The following is an 18,956-nucleotide window of genomic DNA, read 5'->3' on the forward strand; positions in this document are numbered from 1 at the left end:
CCTTGAAGTATAATGGCAGAAGCAATTATAAAAATATTAAATTAAAAAAAATATTTCAGGCTAGGGTAACAGAAAGGATGCAGAATAGAGACTTCAAGAAAGATCTACCAATACAGGAGAAAGTGCTGTAGCCTTTGGATCCTGAAGAAAATCAAAACAACTTCCCCTGCTAAAGGATGAATTATTTAGAATGGAAAGATTTAATTATCCAGTGGAATAGCAGGCACCCTGTGGTGCCACTCCCACAACATTTAAAAATTACTTTGGTCATAAGCTGCAAGTCAGTAATTATTATCAGAAGTTCCTCTTTTCCAATTCTAACACCTGGATCACTAGGCCAACTTTCTGAAATGTGCATCTGAAATGGAACAGTGTTTTTCAAACACGGAAAAATATTCTCTTAATAAACTTTTGTGAGACCTTCCTATTCCCATCAATTTTCTGAAAAGCAGATTAAAAATAAGATACCCTATATCTTTCCCTGATGACAAAACCACCCCAATCCAAAGCCTTGTGAAGCCATTAATCTCTTTCACTGTATCTGCAGACCTGGAGAAAGCTGGTTCCTTTACTGCCTGTAGTCATTTTCACAATATTTGTGAGATTAAAAGAAGGCTTGTGCACACAAAATCAGGATTCATATCTTTCCCAAAGAACATTAGTGCTCATGACCAGATACAATAGACCATTTAGCTACAAAAGATGGGGAGGATATAGTATGCTACTAATGAAAGCATTTGAGAACATCAATGTCAGTGAAGTGCATTTATATCTATTTTAATCATCTTATATTCTCTGCCTAATTTTCTATGACAGTTAAATAAGCTGGACAGAAAATAAGAGACGCTTAGAAGAGGAAGATGTTGGATCTGTTTCCTGGATTTTTTTCCTTTTCTCCGAAGCTGCAGCAAAAGACATATTTTACTAGCTGATAGAGCTGAGTCTCCAACCTGGAGTAGTAACCGAGGCTCATCAGATCTTCCAAGCTGCTGAACAGTGTGCAGAACTTACAAAGTCTCAGCATGATACAACTGTTGGTGCTGCTGGCAACTACCTTGCCTATTAAAATGCAACATAGTAAAGGAAGACATTGGTTGATTCCCCTCATAAACAGAATGCATCACCTTGCTCCAACAAACAGCTCAATGGTATCTTATCGTCATATTTAAATCATTAGAAAAATACTTTAGACAGCGAACAAGGTGGCAAAACCGGCTTAGTAAATACCATGAGCTTATGATGTTCCAGAAAACAAGCTAGCCAAATTCATCGCTAAAACCAATGTCCTTGGGTGGAAGAGGTCTTAACTGCTTATCAAGTAGTCCAGCTGGTCCGTATCATGTCAGTATTTAAGCATACAAAAACACCCTAAATGATGTGTAAAGCTTAACCTAGAATTCATTTGCTTTTGTGGAAGAGCTCCATGCTGTCTTTAGTCCATGACCCAGCAATATATTTTTTTTGCTAGAGTTCTAACAAATCATCTATTCAATGGAATGCTACAGGGCTTCAAGGAAGATTAAAAGTAAATAATCACTGCACAGAAAATTCAAATTTTTCATTGGAAAGCTACAGCTACCAGATATGCACAGACATGTCAAATCAACTACAGGGAGAGTACAATTACAGCACAGGCATAGTAAGTGCTGGAAGTCACTCCAGGGTACCTGTGCAAAACCACATTCTTTGAAGGCTGCATTCAACTGCTTGTTCCAGTCACATTATCCCCTTGGTCAAAGGCAGCAGAGCAGAACTGGAAGAACAGAAAGCCAATATGATACAGCCCAGATGCACTAAAAGAGTAATCTGAAAACTAGGTGGGATTTACAGTACCATTAGGTTAAGACCTGCACATAATTGTGCTACTTCCAGAAGATCTGTTTTGATTTTACTGAGAAATTTCTCTATGGTGTAGGAATGCCCATCCAATCTGAATAGAAGAATTGCTTCCAGGGAAAAACATGCCAGTTTTAAGGAGATGAGTGTGGAACCATAACACAATTTGGCAAAGATGACATTTCCTTGCATCCAAAATCAGAGACACTCCTTCTTAAGAACTAGCCAAGTGCCTAGGGCAATTTAGAAACTACAATTCCAGATGACAAATGTGACCTCCAGAATGGCAGAAAGTATAAAACTTAACAGGAATTGTCCAACATTCCTCAATTACAGATTTTATAACTACTGCAGCTGCATATTGGATTTGTGGATGTTTATTTTTTCCTGGGTAAAAAGTTCAACTCCATTTGACTCCTTTGAGAAGACAAGAAGAAATACTAACTGGAAAGTATGGATAATTAAAACCAGAAAGGAATTGCTTCAGAAAAACAATTCTACCTCTCTAGATTCCTAGTCCTCAGAATGCTGCTCTGCCTCTTCATCTAATTGTAGACAGTGACTCTATTTAACAACCAAGTTGACTTCTTCAGTGCCTATCCCAAGAAAACTCAGAAACCATGCTTACTGTAGCAAGTATTGAAGTGGAACAAGCCAGTAAATAAAGATGACTGAGACAATCCTTACCAAATGTCAGCTAAAATACTACTGCAGACAGACCTGGAAGGTTTAAATTGACTGAATTAAGGTTTGTCAACTGGTACAAAACCCCAACTGTCCTTAGGATGAGCACCAGTGATGACAATTCATCCTTTATGCTGATTCACTAAACTTGGCCTGTTCCAGTACGGAAAAATCCTAGAGTGCTTATTCATTTACCACCCATGTTTCAGCATCGCTGTTTTCCTTCAACAACAAAAAAGTAAGACTTTGTAACCATCCCGATACGTGACATGAATTGCACTAAACAACTATTCCCAGTACTTCCATTTTTAGATTTATAGGAAGACTAAAACTACTTCCCAACTTTTAACTGTCTCCATGACAAACGGGCAATTTCAAGAACCCCCTTAATATGTATGTTCTAGTGTTAATGCAACAAAATTGCATGATAAGGTAATTAGTCTTTTGCCTTGATTTATGAACTATACCATTCCAATACCACAGGTAACCTTACAACATCATTTTAAAACCTACTGGCAGATTTAACACATGTAAACTTCCCTTTATTATTCTGTTACCTCAACATGGCAACCCTACTTCAAATAAAGGTGCAGAAATCCTAAGTATCACTTCAATAATTCTGAATATCATTTTTGAAGATGGACTTCTCGCCCTTCAGTTATATCTTAAGGCGGGAATTGTACAGAAGAGTTACAGAAAAATGAGAGACACCAAGAAGTCCCAATGCAGACTGAAAGACATTAGTGATTACATATTCAAATCACAACATTTAAGGAGTGGGCGGGGGATGAGGGCAAAAATCACAAAAGAAATGGCACTAATCGGAACAGATACAGAATTTGCTTTTGTGAAGCTCTCAAGAGCGTGTTTTGATTCTGCAATATAAATCACCAAATCACAGTGGCTATCATTTTGGACTGTAAACCCACAGCAAATAGCTAATACTCTCAAAACTTCTAAAGAAGTGTACCACAGAATGAACAGAGAACAGTATCCTAATTCAACTCATGGCAAGAAACGCAGTGAGACTCTGGACTGACTGCAGGTCAAAATCAGCAGCTAGAAACAGGTAATCAACAATTAGTTTGAGAAATGCAGAAAGACCGTATGTAGCTCAGGTATCGATAACTCTGCCCACCACAGGTATTCCAGACTACGTGCAAAGATGAAGACTGACAGGTATAGGGACCTAATGGTTCAAGAGAAAGGGTTAAAAGAAAGCTAGTCTTCAGACATCTTCAGTCTATAGCTCATCCTATATTTACAGCTGTCAAGCTTTTTCCAAAAATACTTTAAAAAATCTTCACAGAAAGCTGTGAACGAAATGTCAAGAGGCAATATTCTCTTGGTCAAATTTTGTTACGCTAAGGTGGTGCATACAAATACTTCAAACGGCACATGAGCCACAGCACTCTATGCATTTGAATTCAGTCAATGATCTGGAGTCTGCTTGTGTTTGTCCGCTCCTCCTGCTATATAACACGAGCATACTGCAGAAGAACACGATAGGTACAGTGGAACAGAATAATGAAATAACAATAGCTCGATTTTATTTGTCAAGGGACAAATGAAATCATATTCTCTTACTTATTACTTGCTTACAACTGAATCGTTCAGGGTTAGTTATGATACTGCTGAGTAGGCGGTGCTGAGTATTTCATCGGTGGTAGGCTAGAAAACATGGATTTGAGGACATCAGCTTGGAAACAGCGCAGCAAAGACAGAATTAAAAATTCAGCTCATTGCCTACCCATTTGACTAATACACAAAGCTCTGATGTAGCTTCTCGTTCAGAAGCTGTTCCTGCTGTGCCACTCCCAGCAATAAATTGCCTTTTACATACATGGATAAGCAGCCTAATCAAATAAGGATTTAAAGCAGGATGTGCTAAAAGGAACTGCTGATTTCTCCTAAAGTCTGCCATTGTTCTTTCTGAGGTTTTATGCATATTAAGAGTACAGGAGATTTATCAGAGGGAAAAGGTGAGTACAAATACCAAGGTAGCCAAATAATCTGCTCACCTGCAGTGTGCAAATATCTCTTCTCAGATTTTTTAGGCCACTGTCTTATTGATGGGGCATACTCCTCTTCTCTGTGAGGAATACCACTTAACACCAAGGACTACATCATTTGCAGAGGGTGACCTGGTGTGTAGCATATTTGCATTACTGTCCTTTGAGAAATCATTTGCAGCCAGAATGCCAAATGGTCTCTTACACAAGCCACCTGCATATGTTTCCTAGTCTCCATCATAAAAGTCATGGTCAGACAGACCCCTCCAGGCAACTATTACACAGATCCTTTACTCCCCTCACCCAACATGTAAGCAAGAGAGGCAGCAGCATTCTTCCTTACACGTCTTGAATTTTCTGAGACAAAACGTGCCAGTCATCCTAATGTGGCATTTGCACATTACACATTTGTCAAATGCTTAGCAGCAAAAAAAAGCCTTACTTCATGTAAGAGCTGCTTTCTACTCTTCAGAGTACTGTGGGTCTTCCTACATATATCTATACACTCAAGCCATTTTCTGTTTAAGCCAACAGACACCAACAGGTGACAATTTGCAAATAAGGGCTACGAATGTCTGAAGTTTTACTTTAACTTCCTGCCACGGTCTCTGCTGGAGTTCTACAAACAATTCCAAAAACTTTTAAAAAGGGCTGCTTTTAGTTTAGAAACTGGATTTGGTATTTCAGATTCTTCACCTTAAAACTATGACCGTAAATCTGCTTTTTAGTTCAGAAGCTTCAAAAATATTCCATATCTAAAAGGAATTCCAAACGTCCAACCACTGGACTGCAATTCATCTAGTCATGAAGCATTAATTAACAAAACCCTGCAGCTTGCTGAAGCAGAAAATATTCTCCATGCAGTTGGCATACCCCAGGAACAACTCTACTTTCTGCTTCATACAATTCAACTTCATTGCACAGGATAAAAATCTCAAAAACAACAGACACATTAGAAGTGGGCATCTCATCTTCACAAACATTTCCAATGAAAGAACATTACTACTTCCCAGGGATGAACCTTCGATAGTTGACTGTCAGGCAGATATGAGGAAAATTCTAATTTAATATTTAGTTTAGTTTCTATTAGTATATATATATAACATACACATATATATACATATAAGGACCTGAGATTCAAACTTGTCAACAGCTGGTCATGGAGAAACTGTGAAAACGGGGCATAGTATTTCTAGCAATGAGAAAATCTAGTCAAAAGCAGTGCCTTACTTGATATTAGAGGAATTAAACACAAACCATAAATTCACAGGAAACTATATCTTGTTGTCCTGCTGCTCATAGAATCACTTGTTCCACTTCTTTAATCTAGCGAAAAACTACCTTTGTCAGAGCAGTGTCTTCTAAAGGAATGATTATTCAATTCCTCAAGGTGAAAACTGTTCGTGAAGAACTCTGTAGTAAAGTGTGGAACTAGAAACCAGAAGCATAATGAACAAAGAAACTCAACTAGAAAATAAGCCATTTTAGCTAGAAGATAAGCTCTCACAGCAGCCTGAGAAAACTACTTTCATCTACTTTATATGTGATTTATCAGTCAGACATTGTGTGTCTGAATTACTTTTACCCAAGTATTTTCCAACTTTTTTGTTGACTTGGACTTTCTAAGTTAATAGTTCCAAAGAAGGTATTTAATGAAACATTTGTCTTTTTAATGATAGCTGTGGTATCTCTTCGGAATGTTACAAAGTGAAATTTAGTATTTTACTTCTTCACAGATTCTACAGCTGTCATAGATCTCCTTTTCCATGGATTTAGGAAGAGTACCGAGGCTAAGAAATTCAGTAATTTCAGAACGGATTTGAAACATGCTCAAAGCTGAAACAGTGCTCAAAGCTAGAAGGACACTGTCTTCTTTATCAGAAGGGAATGACCCCTCTGAATTTTCATTGGAAGTAAGATGTAAAATCAAGCATACAGTCACCATTACCAGCAAGGAGAATGTTGATACTGGAAGAGTATCAACAGAGAAGAGGCAGCTGTCTTCTCATTACTGTAAATTTTTACCTAATATAGCCCAGATCTGATAGTGTTTTCTTTAATTTTTGCTGCCTGGTATCTCCCAATGTAAGAATATATTTTTCATTGCTTCGAATTTTGCAGTGCTTTGAAGAAATTTTACTATACCCAAAACCACAAAAAAAATCAAGGTAGGGAAAAAGTATTTAAGAAACTGATAGACTCTTTCTTTGAGATATCTTAGCTTCTCTCATCTTATTAGGACATAACATCCTACTAATTTTAGCCTGCTTCTTTCTCCTAAAAATTAGTATTACATTTGAGATTAGGAGTCAGATTTTTGTAAACCACTCAGCAGTTAATAGACTTCTGTTCCCATGTCACTTCAAAGCCTCTGAAATTCCCATTCCCTTTCAGTATTTTGGAGAGAAAAGAAAATTTAGATGCATGTCCTCAACAACAACCATTAACTTTACCGATAATAGAAGAAATTGAAACTTCAAGCAAAAAAACCCAAGGGAACAATAGTGATGGCTAAAAAAAAAAACTGACAACTGAGTATCTCCAAAGCCTTACAGTATCAGAATCTCCTTTCCTACAGAAATGATACACTTTCAAATGACCAATAAGGATTTTATTTGAACAGTTCTCTGACTGCAGATAGAGACTGTCGCTTGTGCCTTATAATTGTGAAGCACAAAAACACACGGTGAAGGAGAATTATTAATTCATCTATTTCTTTGTGTCCTCCTAGCCCCCCTCCCCAGCTCTGTTTTCTGATCTCATCCCCAGCTTTCTAAAGCTACCTCACAAGTACAGGCACATCTGCTTCTTAACCTGTGCTTTGGACACTGGAGAATTCATCGCTACTCTCTGTCCAGTCCCTCACATGTCCTAAACGTATCCTCATCCTTACTACAATGGTACAGCCTTGTTTTATACAGAAATCAATAATTTACCAAATGAATGCATGACTGGTAAAATACTGCCAAGTTGCATTTATTAACCCCTAGTCATTACCTACATTTTTCTTGGATGCTTGTGCCGGAAACTAATTTTTCAGCTGGGGGATTTCCCAAATGACTGCATCAGATAATGTAAATGCTTACCACATCAAATTAAATATCCAAACCCAGGAAGGATTTGCTAAAGCTACTGATTGTAAACAGCTGTTTCTATATAGCATGGAGGCTCCAAATGTAAATTAACATATTTCAGGGAAAATATTAACAACAAAGGTCATATGATGATGTCACTGCATAGATTATACAGGAATTAATGAAGTCCACATATAATGATAACAAAACTGCATTTTAAAGAAATAGGAAGTCTCCTCTGAAAGCAAATTATGAGCAAGATATTCCATTTTGTCCCTCTGATAGTCCAGTCTCTGCTAGCCCACTGTCTTAATTTAACTTTAATTTGCCTTCCAAATGTTCATTATAACTTGATTTATAATTTAAGAACACTGGCAAATTTGTTCTATTAGTCAGCTGGGACACTATATCAATAGAAATAAGATGCTATATTTTAGCTTTTGGTGGTGATTTTTCACCACAGAAATATTTCCCTTTTTCTGTATTAACAGATTGCATACCGACTTCATCCTGGATTTCCTCAGCCACAGCAGGCACATTGTAGAGGAAGGAGAGAGACTGGTTCATGCGTTCATATATCACACGTAGATGTGTCATAACCTAAAGAAATAAAAATATTTTAAGGAAGGGAATACTACTACTAGTAGTCATTATCACAAATTTTATAGGTTATATAGGTTATATCAGGAAGTCAGTTTTCACTTGTACTAGGTATAATACTCAGTATGTTCTATGTAGTGAAATTGTCAAATCAATTGCAAAATTCACCTCTCTTACATAGTGTGCTAGATGCTCCTCCACAGAAACTACCTGAAATGCCATGAGAGTAAAATAATTTAAAGCAAGGATTTACATTTGCAGTGGGGTAGAGCGTGTATACAAACAGCTAATGTGGCAGAAATCCGCAGCCTCATTTACCCTTCAATAACGTGTAAATTTGCCCATACCCATAAGCTTCTGCATGACATGCAAGCCAAGTGAGGCGCAATGATTGCCGGATCATAATGTTGTTGTTTTTTTCTTTATCCTAATATTGCAAAAAAAACCCAGCCACTCCCCGAAGAAAGCTTCAATTTTCTTGTTAAAAGCATTTGAAACATTTTCATCTGAAAACAAAAATATTTCCAACCAGAAGCATTACTGTGCTGTCTCATGTGATTACAACTCTACTGCCTCAGGTTCCCACACACTGCTATGTGTTGAGTCATGACATCCCATGATACACTTCCCCAGGCTACTTTCCACAAGTATCACCTCTCTTCAGTAGAACGGGAAACTGAGGTGCATCTTGGAAGACTTAGACCACTGACAAGGGCAGTTAGGCCTAAAGAGGAAAATGGGTTGCAGACAGCAATTTCAATGAAACAATGCTATAATTCCTTCAAACTGAAATAAAGTATTCATGCCTTTCAACAAAATATCTTGTTTTCCATTTTCTACTGAAATAAAAACTCCCCAAGAGTTCCTCCAGCCTACATTCACCCAACCTTCTAACCAATTCAAGAAGCAAAGATATTATAGAATACTCACTCCTATGGCAATACACTAATACACTGTACTTCTTGTATCTAAATGTCAGTTTCCATTCTTCACCTGTGCTGCCAAACAGTATGTCGTCTGCAAAATTCCACTTGTTTCTGTTATTAAATAATCCAATGTTTTAGAAGCTAAAAAGTTATGTTAGGTGCAAAAGGAAACGCTTTAACATTTACAATGTGGGAAAGCTGTCTAAGATCACTGCAGAAGATGGTTATAGTGTGCATTTCTAACGCTAGCAATTTCAAGCCAGCACGATCTCAATGTACAAGTCTGGCTGAAATAGATGTTTCAGAAATTTAATATGCAAATCATGTCATTCAAAGAGGTATATGGTTTTGATTTGGCTTTTAGCGATGCCAATCAGTTCAAAAACTGTGGCTGGAACAGAGCTTCCTGTTGCATCCTGCAGAGGGAACAGAGGCAGATTCTGCAGATTACAGCACACACTTTTAACAGCTTATCCGTTGTGCCTACAATTTTAATTGCTGTTTTGAAAGCCAGCTACATCTTCAGTCTTTTTTGCTTTCTCACCTTCCATGATTTACAAAGGCAACATAAAAGCTGTTCCAAAACACAAACGTTGAGGACTGCAGTAACATTCAGCAGTTAAAATGTCATGAACTTCTGTGCACATTTTAAAAAACATGTTAAACTCAAGTGCATTGCAGTAATCATATTTATAGATACTATAAGTACCTCTGCAATGAGTACAGGAAGGTTGGTTGCAGTCAGATGGCTCTACCACTTATGGTTCTGCTGCTTCAGCTGGATGAAGCATAACCATACGTGGTAGCTAAATCTATTACAGACATTTTCCCAGAGGTATTATTTACCAAAGCAATAATAAAAGCTCTGGGTATAGCTGCTTTGGAGGGCTCCTTGGGAAGTGCCCACAACCGACTCACTGTCTCACTGTCTGGGTAGACAGAAAACTTGCTTTTCAGTTCTTCTCAGAAGACAAATTTGACAGAAACTTCACAATGGTTATGAACAACATGACATTGCTAACCCTCAGTGGGGATTACCTGAGATCTGATTTGGGCAGCTTTCTTTGGGTCTACCATGCGGACGTGTTCAAAGTGTTTGAGAGTATGCTGTCTGTCTTTCTGCTCAGCACGCACGTACTTCTTCAGCATGTTGAATACGTGACGAGGCTATGGGGAAGAAACAGGAAAAAAATTGGTTCAGTTTAGGAAAACACATATTTTAGTTCCTTACCTTGGAGGTGTACCCCAGAACACTTGGCCAGCTCATACCTGCAAGAGCCATCTTCTGAAAGCACACCTGACTTCCCCAGGGAACACCCTGTCATTCAACCCACTCAGCACAATGCTCTGCTGAACAGCAGTTGTAGGTGGTGCTCATGGTGATGGGGAGGGCATTCAGATTTCCTCCCTGACCATAAACAAAGTCTGGCTGTTGCTTTTCTTTGTCTGCTGTACTGTTGTCCCAACAAGACAGCAACTGACGTCTCAACATGCTAGTTAACAGACACCCAGCATCTGTTTCCTTTGGGCTCTGCTTCCACTGTCCCTATCAGACTCTGCTTTTCCCCTCGCTCCACTCTAGAAAGCGCCATCACCCAGGCTTCAATTTTTGCAACTGAAAACCACTAGTAGGCAAATCCCTTCTACAAAATGCTGTGGAACGTGAACTCTGTCAGAAGCATTTCAAAGATTGCTCACATTCGCTCTACTATGCTGAATATTCAACTGGGAACAACATCCATCAACTACAGTTAAACCTGAGACAACAAAAAACACTAGAACTTGTTTTGTCAACAGAAAACTGAATGCACACGTCCGGATTCAAACCAGCAGGTAAGTAACCTGCCCAACACCTGCACAGAAGACGATCTGAAAGCACTACCCTATCCAAGCCAAGGAATAATCAACAGACATGACTACAAAACTTACTAAATAAATTCAAGACTGTTCTGTCCTGTCACGACTGCTATACCAGCAGAAGAAAGAGGAAAGGAACAGCTGAGGTATGGAAGGCACACATTCAGAATATGCCACTGACTGAAAAGGTTTAAGAGAAAGAAGAAAGGGCCACCTAGTTGGTTCTGAAAGTACCCAACTTGGGTGCCAGATTTTTTTTAAATCTTAGCCTATGTATATATTGCAGGTGGTTTTAATTAGTAAAAACCATTAAATATATGACTAAAGATATACAATCAAATAGGAACAGAGGAGACAACCATACCTGAAGGGAACATGAAAAATATACACAGACTGATGGTACAGCAGTGATGGCTATGAAACGTGTATTTCTACATATTCTCCTACTCTGTACAATAACACTGTGCCAAAACAGGAACGTGTTCTCTAGTGTTCAGCTAAGTCATCAGTGTTTATGATGACTCTGGCAAACCAAGCCCCCTTGCCAACTCTGCTTGCAATGTTGTGCTTGTGCATCTTTCCTGAAGCTGTTAAACAGTGAAAGGAATGAAGCTGATACAGATGAGAAGGAAGGGTATGGCTATCTTACTGTGCAGGAAATTAAAGACAGAGCAGAAGAGGTGAGTGGCCATGCTGGGCACTGGCAGGGATACTGGGGAACAGGCAGGGAAGTGACAAAATAAGCGTCAGAAGCTCCGTGCACAGTCTTCTGAAGCAGGAAGAACCGTGGGCGAAGTTGGAGCTTTAAGACTTAGATTCACGGACAAATATAGATCCTGAACTAATTTAACATTTACACAAGAGATGAATACTAAGCTACAGACCTTTAAGATTTAAGAATCTCTTCAGCTTAAGATAGGCAATAGATTTTAAAATGTCCAAAGAAAGTAAAACAAAGGTTATTTGAAGAGGATTTTTTGTGTAGAAATAGAGAGATGTGAAGCCGTTCCCTGCCAAAGGATTAAACTTAGTGGCTCCATGACTGAGAACTCATTCATGAATAACCCCAAACCACCAAAAGCCAAGCACCCTGCGATAAGGTTGCAAGAAACTGTGGACAGATTCTGGGAAGTAAGCAGCCCTTACAACATTATGGCAACAGCAAAACAAAACAAAATGCCAACTGTAAAGGTTTATAGGAACAAAGGTTGCAAGACCAGTGAGGTTTACAACGACAGCATTTTGAAGATAGAAAACACTGTTCCCTTTCCTGACATTTCAGCTTTCTTTTCCCCAAGACACATCAAGATAGCAGGTTATGGCAGATTAGAGAGAAAAGGATTAAGTTCTATTTCTTCAAGAGATACTCCAATTGAAGTGTCATGTCTAATGCCAGAAGGGTATATTTTTCATTTTCCCTCAGTGTGTCTGCATTCACTGCACTACGCCAATGGAACTTTCACATCAAGAGTCACAAGTAGACTTATTACTAGGATAACAATTTGAAAATACCTGTCAAATACCACTAGCAGTAGTAGTCACTTGGGTAAATTGGTAGCCCGCTTTCAGTGCATTTTCTAACATTGAGAAATGCCCCAGACTTCTCTCTATGAAGGAGAAGCAGACATGGATGCCTTTAGCGTGTCTGTCCGAGCAATTTTCCTGTGATGGCACCAGAAAATGGTGATTTAAGTACAGGACAATGTAGAAAGAATATTAAATGTATTAAATGCAAGGTATTTCCTTACAGGTGTTTTGGTGTTAAGATTTTAAAACTAGCCAGATGCACATTTTAACCCTGAGGGTCTATCTAGTGATCTCACTCTGCCTAAAAGCTAGTGATGTTACTCTAACAAAATGTGATTTAAAGCTAACAAATCCCTGGAAAGCATTTAGTTACCTCACACAGACTTACAGGGCTATCACGATCAGCTAGGCACCACACCATGCAGAAGTTCCTAGGATGGATGTGGGCAACTATAAAAACAATAGGATTCCCTGAACATCATGAGCTGAGGTACACACATACTCAGGCTGCCCTGAAGTGGTACCCAAACTTGCTTAGGAACCCTGCCTGGCATATATACTTGTCATTTCCAACAACTTCTGTATTGCAATCTTTAGGAAACATGCCCTGCCTTGACCATTAAGGTCATACAGTGGGTATTTTATCAGACAAAAAAACAAAGGTGGTGGCATCCCTTGGACATTTGTCATAAATTAAAATGGCTCTGCTTCCTTGCCCTAAAATAGCTGCCAAATGGCCCAGATGCATTCGATCAAGTCAGACTTCCAACCTTCCCCATAACTTTGAAATGCAACTGCCTCACAATTTGAGGGCCTTTGCTGAAGGCTAACCAACCTGTCAGGGCTGGTGCCAGGCTACCACAGCCCTCTACAGGGCTTTGCATACTTGAGTGTGGTCACCATAAATGCAGGCCAAGTTTTATTGCTGACCATAAATTTAACTGACAAAAGTTCTTTTTCTCCTTCACACCTAGAATTGTAGGCCTACTGCTTGCAAACTTTTAACAAATTTGTGGCCCAGCAAAAACATCTCTCATCCCAAAGTCCCGCCTCCATATTGTATTGCACACACACTGTCTTTTAAATGTCATTATGAAGTGAACTGGTTCTGCTTAAAAATCCCACCCTATTGTGCACTTTTTGCACAGAGACTTGCACTAGAAGTTGCCCCCAAATCTATTGCTCCGGGATTTGCCTCCAATCCTCTTGCACCAAATAGTGATATGAACGCTTCTGACAGTAGAGCGGAGGGGCCACAATAAACAGTCCAGCACAGAGGTGAGGAAAGGCTCCACAGGCTAAGGAGATGCCATCAGACCCTGTGGCTGAAGCTGTTATGTCCATGGCCATCTATTACTTCAACCCTAGGCAGAAGCCCCAAGATTACATTATAAATGAAAGTGTTGCTATTACCAGCTAATTTAAGTTCTTGAGGCCTGAGCTTTGACACTGCCTATGACAAAAGAACAAATGGCTGATGGATGCCAGAGCCAGCTTTGCACCTCTCGCTTTACATAAATAACATACCAAGCACCAAAATTCATTAAAATATTCTGCTTTTAGCATCTGTAATTCTTCTGCATGTGTTGCCACGGAAAACTCAATGTATTCATGTCTGTAGTGATCTTTAAAAAAATATCTTACAGAATAACTAAACCCGAATCAGCCACCAGGGGCTGCCTAAGTGCCTCATGAAATAATTCCATTATTTTCAGTTGTATTTGTTTTGTTGGCTTGTTTTTGTCGGCTTTCCTCTGAAAGAGACCAGGATATTCCCAACATGACTTCCACTATCCCCATATTTTTAGTTACCCTGGCCAACACTACTGGCATCTGCAACTGAGCCAGTAACCAGAATGACCAGTGACTTCCTGAGCAACAGGATCCAGTACTACATTCAGAATGCTATCATTTAGCAAGGAATGTTGTTCAGTCAGGAATAATATTGGTTACTGAGTACTGGAAAACTCTGGTCTGGCTGGCAAGAAGCTTAAATCCACAGTATCTTGGAACACACTCATAATATTTAACTGAATGTAGAAAAATAATATGAAAACATCTAATAAGCACTCAGAGCAATGCGGAGTGAAGCAGTCTGAAGTCTCCTGTTACATGCAGCTTCTGACTATTTCAAGCACATTTGGACACGCCATTTACTCCTATGAAACTTATTCTAAAGATCCCCTTCTCAAACACCTACTTTTTATCTAACACTAAGCACAGACAGATCATAGTCCTTTTACAAGATATCATGACAGGCTAACAGATGTCTGTGAGTATTTTAGTTGTTAGTCTCAAATCCTGTTTATCCTGGAGAATGTTATCGAAGTATTGCTTTATATTGAGTTTTTGTGTGTTGGGACTTGCATGTATTCAACCCACAGTAGACAGATTCAGACTACTTGCATGGAATATGCAGACCATCTAGGCTGACGAAGCACCATTAAAAAGATAACTTCCCTGTAGTGAATATGCCTATTGTTTTATTAAGATGACAATTCATTCTGTGGATATATAGATGCAATCCCGACAACCTATTAAAAGGTTTCCAGCTGTATGAGACAAGTCTAAACAAAGCAGAAACCACTGATGACAACTTGGCTACCTGGTGGTGAGATCCAACCCCAAACCCCACTGACTCTTCAATCCAGCATGGATAAAGGTGCCTTTATTTCAAGTAGCATCTGCTTAGAGATAAGATCACTGACATCCTTTTTCTAACAAGGAAACATTAATGTTGCAGTTTATCTCCAAACACACACCAGTGGGATCTGCTGGCCTAGGATTGTTCTGTCCTTACATATGCAAAGTGTTTCCAGCATCAGTCACTGGAGAACATACACTCTGTTTCCACTCCAGCTTTTTAGGCATTACAAAAGGCAAGAACTGTATTCCATAAAATGCTCAAAAGCACTTTTGAGTTCTTCTGGAGGAAATAAATTTACACTTGCAAGCCGTTTGAAGACAATGTTCATACCATAACATGGCTTAGGATGATAGTATTGGTTTATCAAACACAACAGAAGAGCCCTGCAAAAAGGAGCCTGCCAGATGTTCACACAAAATTCTAAATGGAGAATATTTAGTGATTATATTCCATACATATCTGTGCCATCTTAGCAAGGATTTGGCTTGATTTTGTTCTAGCTAGCAGAAAATGTTTCTTACCATTTGTCCATAACACAATTAAAATAACTCACAACCTTTACAATTCTTTATACACTCTCTCTCAGTTCTAAGTTTCAGCTTCATTAGTAATGAATTCCCTTGGAATGGAGACAAGGTAGGTTCACTCATATCTGCAAGTTTAGAGAATGAAAACTTCATACCTTTTCTGTAGATCATTTACAAGAAAATGTAATTCACTGATCTCTTCCTAACCCCCCAAAAGGAACCATATATGAGATCTAAAATTCCATGGGAAATTCTGAGCTGGCTTGTAATTTTGATCAAAATTCCCTCTAAACCAGAAAGGAAAGTTTCACAATGCTGTATTTTACTATTTCATCTCGCCTTTAGAGAAACGTCCATCGCCAGTCCTTTCTGATCACTGCTCTTAAAATGTGTAACAGTTGCTTCTTTTCTTTCACTTATTAGGAATACCTCATATACCATATTAGGTATTTCATCTGCTGTGTTATTAACTTATGGGTCATGTTTGATGCAGTTCATTTTAGGAACATTCAAAAAAGGCTGACTAGGGTGATGCAAGACTTTTCTCCCATGTGAAACTCCCATCCAGCTACCTTTCGTGTTGAGTTAAAGATGTCTTCTCATAATTTCTGGTAGTTTGCAAGAAAATGTGTAGCCACACACATCGCTATAATGGTACTCAAAACTTCCCTTTGCCTACTCTCCCAAGGACTTTTCCTGAGGCAGAATAAAATGGACTTTTCCTGAGGCAGAATAAAATGAAAAGTATTTGATTCAATCTCGTTAGTTGCTTTTTAGGATTTGAACTTACTCTTTGACAAATTAAAATAAATTTGGTCTCTGTTCACTCTTTTAAAACTTTGGATTTTAGCTATGACGACTCTGTCAAAGTTTTGCAGAACTTAATACCCATCTGGAATTGCCTCTTCTGTCTTCAGTTAGCTCATATAAAAAAGCCTACTGGCAAGACTAGGTGTATGACTATACCACATGCTCCAGCCCACAGACTAGGGAAAAAACAAGAGAGTCTGGTTTTATTCACTGAAAAGCCTCAGAAGCTACTGGAAAACTGACTTAGGTGACCATGTTTCTCAGTCTGACCTGGTTTAAAAGAAAAGATGAAATCCATGCTGTCTATTTCACAAATCCCACAAAACTGAGCGTATGTGAGAAATTCCACATCTGTAACTTTACAGGTTTAGGGGAGCAGGATACAGGGTGGAGTATTAGAGCTGGAGTGATCTCTCCGAAGGCACAGAAGGATTTTTATCACAAGATCAGCAGTGACGCTTTGGCCTGCCTCCAACTGCATATTTCCACAGCAACCTCGCTGGACTCGGAAAAGGCTCCCAGCTTCCAGAATGCAGAGGCACTGAGTAAGGGCCCCTCTGCAGATCCCTCTTCCACGTCCAAATAGCTGAACTCAACCAGTTTCAGCCCACACTAAGCTCTCCCCGCATGAACAGACACTGCTCTCAAGGCACAAACAGTACCCTGAAGGATTGTAAGGGCAACGAGAAAAAAAAAAAAAGCAAATAAATTCAAATGGATTAATGTACATGCTAGGGTTGATCTCAATTACCCTGTTCTGTTCAACAGTAATTTACATCTTGGTAAAATAGTTCTGAAGTAGAAGAAACTGGCTTTAATTATTATATGCTCACTTTACTCGATGCACAATGTAAGGAGGTTAATTAATTACCTTTCAAAGATTTCCTGTATGTTTCCTTGCTCTGAAACCCTTTATTTCACCACTATGAACTGCGTTTCTTTTCTGCATCTCTCCACCACATCTCCCCCCCCCCCGACTTCCCACAGAGAATAGGCCTCTGTTACCAACGAAGATTTAACAGGGCGACATAAATCCAAGTAAATTTGACATGCATGTGAAAAAGGAAATATAAGCAAATTACAGGACCAAGTTGCTTGCAGAGACTGATTCGTTTGAATTCCTCTTTTTAACTTGCAAAATGAAGGGGAAAATCTCCAACTGTTTTAAAAACTAGAAGCATATTAGTTCCAACTGCTACTAATCCGCCTTTTCTATAGTAAAACCATCAAGCAGAATGAAACAATACGGTATTTTGATACTGGATACTGAACAGCTGCACCCCATTTTCAAAGGCAACAAAGTATAGCAGCACAGCTAAGCTGCCTCAGGAATCAGGAATGAGGATCAAATTTAAGTTTCTGGGCAGCTTGCATGGTAGTGCTTTTGAGAACACAACAGTAAAAATACTTGGTTTCCCTCATAATTATGTTCTAATAGACCTTGAAGCTACGTAATTTCACTTCTGTATGCTCCCTGGCTACCTTGCTGCTCAGACTGGTATCCTGATGAACTCCTGTGACACTGGCATTGGGCAATGATCTGTATAACATATGAAAAAATCTTGCAGTTAGATTTTATGGCCCAGTACTGAAGCTGTTCATAAAGGATTCCCAGACATTTTGTAGTTTTAGGCAGAATGGCACTGAAAACACCCATGCCGACTGCAGTACAGATAGAGGACAGCGTGAAGCACACGTAGTTGAGCATATTCCCTGGCACAACAGAAATACCTTACTTTCCTACTTGACAGGAAAATCCCCAAAGCTGCTCTGTGGAGCCACCCTGCGCAGAAGGACTTGGGGGTGTTGGTTGATGAGAAGCTCAACATGAGCCAGCAATGTGTGCTTAAGGCACAGAAAGCCAGCTGTATCCTGGGCTGCATCAAAAGCCGGGTGGCCAGCAGGGCGAGGGAGGTGATTCTCCCCCTCTGCTCTGCTCTCGTGAGACCCCACCTGGAGCACTGCCTTCAGCTCTGGGGCTCCCAGCACAAGAAGGACACAGAAGTGTTACAGTGAGTCCAGAGGAGGGCCCCAAGGATGGATCAAGGGGCTGGAGCACCTCTCCTGTGAAGACAGGCTGAGGGAGTTGGGGTGGTTCAGCCTGGAGAAGAGAAGGCTCCAGGGAGACCTTACAGCGGCCTGCCAGTACCTGAAGGGGGCCTACAGGAAAGCTGGGGAGGGACTCTTTGTCAGGGAGTGTAGTGACAGAACAAGGAATAATGGTTTTAAAATAAAAGAGGGTAGAATTGGATTAGCTATAAGGAGGAAATTCCTTACCGTGAGGGTGGTGAGGCACTGGCACAGGCTGCCCAGAGAAGCTGTGGATGCCCCATCCCTGGAGGTGTTCAAGGCCAGGCTGGAAGGGGCTTTGAGCAACCTGGTCTGGTGGGAGGTGTCTCTGCCCATGGCAGGGGGTTTGTTCATCGTTATAAAAGAACTGATATTGTTGTGGCTCG

General features: G+C 39.6%; 1 protein-coding gene across 4 annotated transcripts in view; it reads right to left on the bottom strand.

The window, feature by feature from the left end:
- Positions 1-18,956, bottom strand: part of APP (amyloid beta precursor protein) — a 222,842-nt gene that overhangs the window by 38,794 nt on the left and 165,092 nt on the right. For all 4 annotated transcript variants that reach the window (XM_066977765.1, XM_066977760.1, XM_066977753.1 and 1 more), the window contains 2 exons: positions 10,171-10,299; positions 8,107-8,206 (listed from right to left, as the gene is read on the bottom strand). In XM_066977765.1, coding sequence (XP_066833866.1) covers positions 8,107-8,206; positions 10,171-10,299 — 229 coding nt within the window. The remainder of the gene's footprint in view (positions 1-8,106; positions 8,207-10,170; positions 10,300-18,956) is intronic.

The sequence above is a fragment of the Anser cygnoides genome, chromosome 1 (genome assembly GCF_040182565.1).
Source record: "Anser cygnoides isolate HZ-2024a breed goose chromosome 1, Taihu_goose_T2T_genome, whole genome shotgun sequence".
Classification (NCBI taxonomy): Eukaryota; Metazoa; Chordata; class Aves; order Anseriformes; family Anatidae; genus Anser; species Anser cygnoides.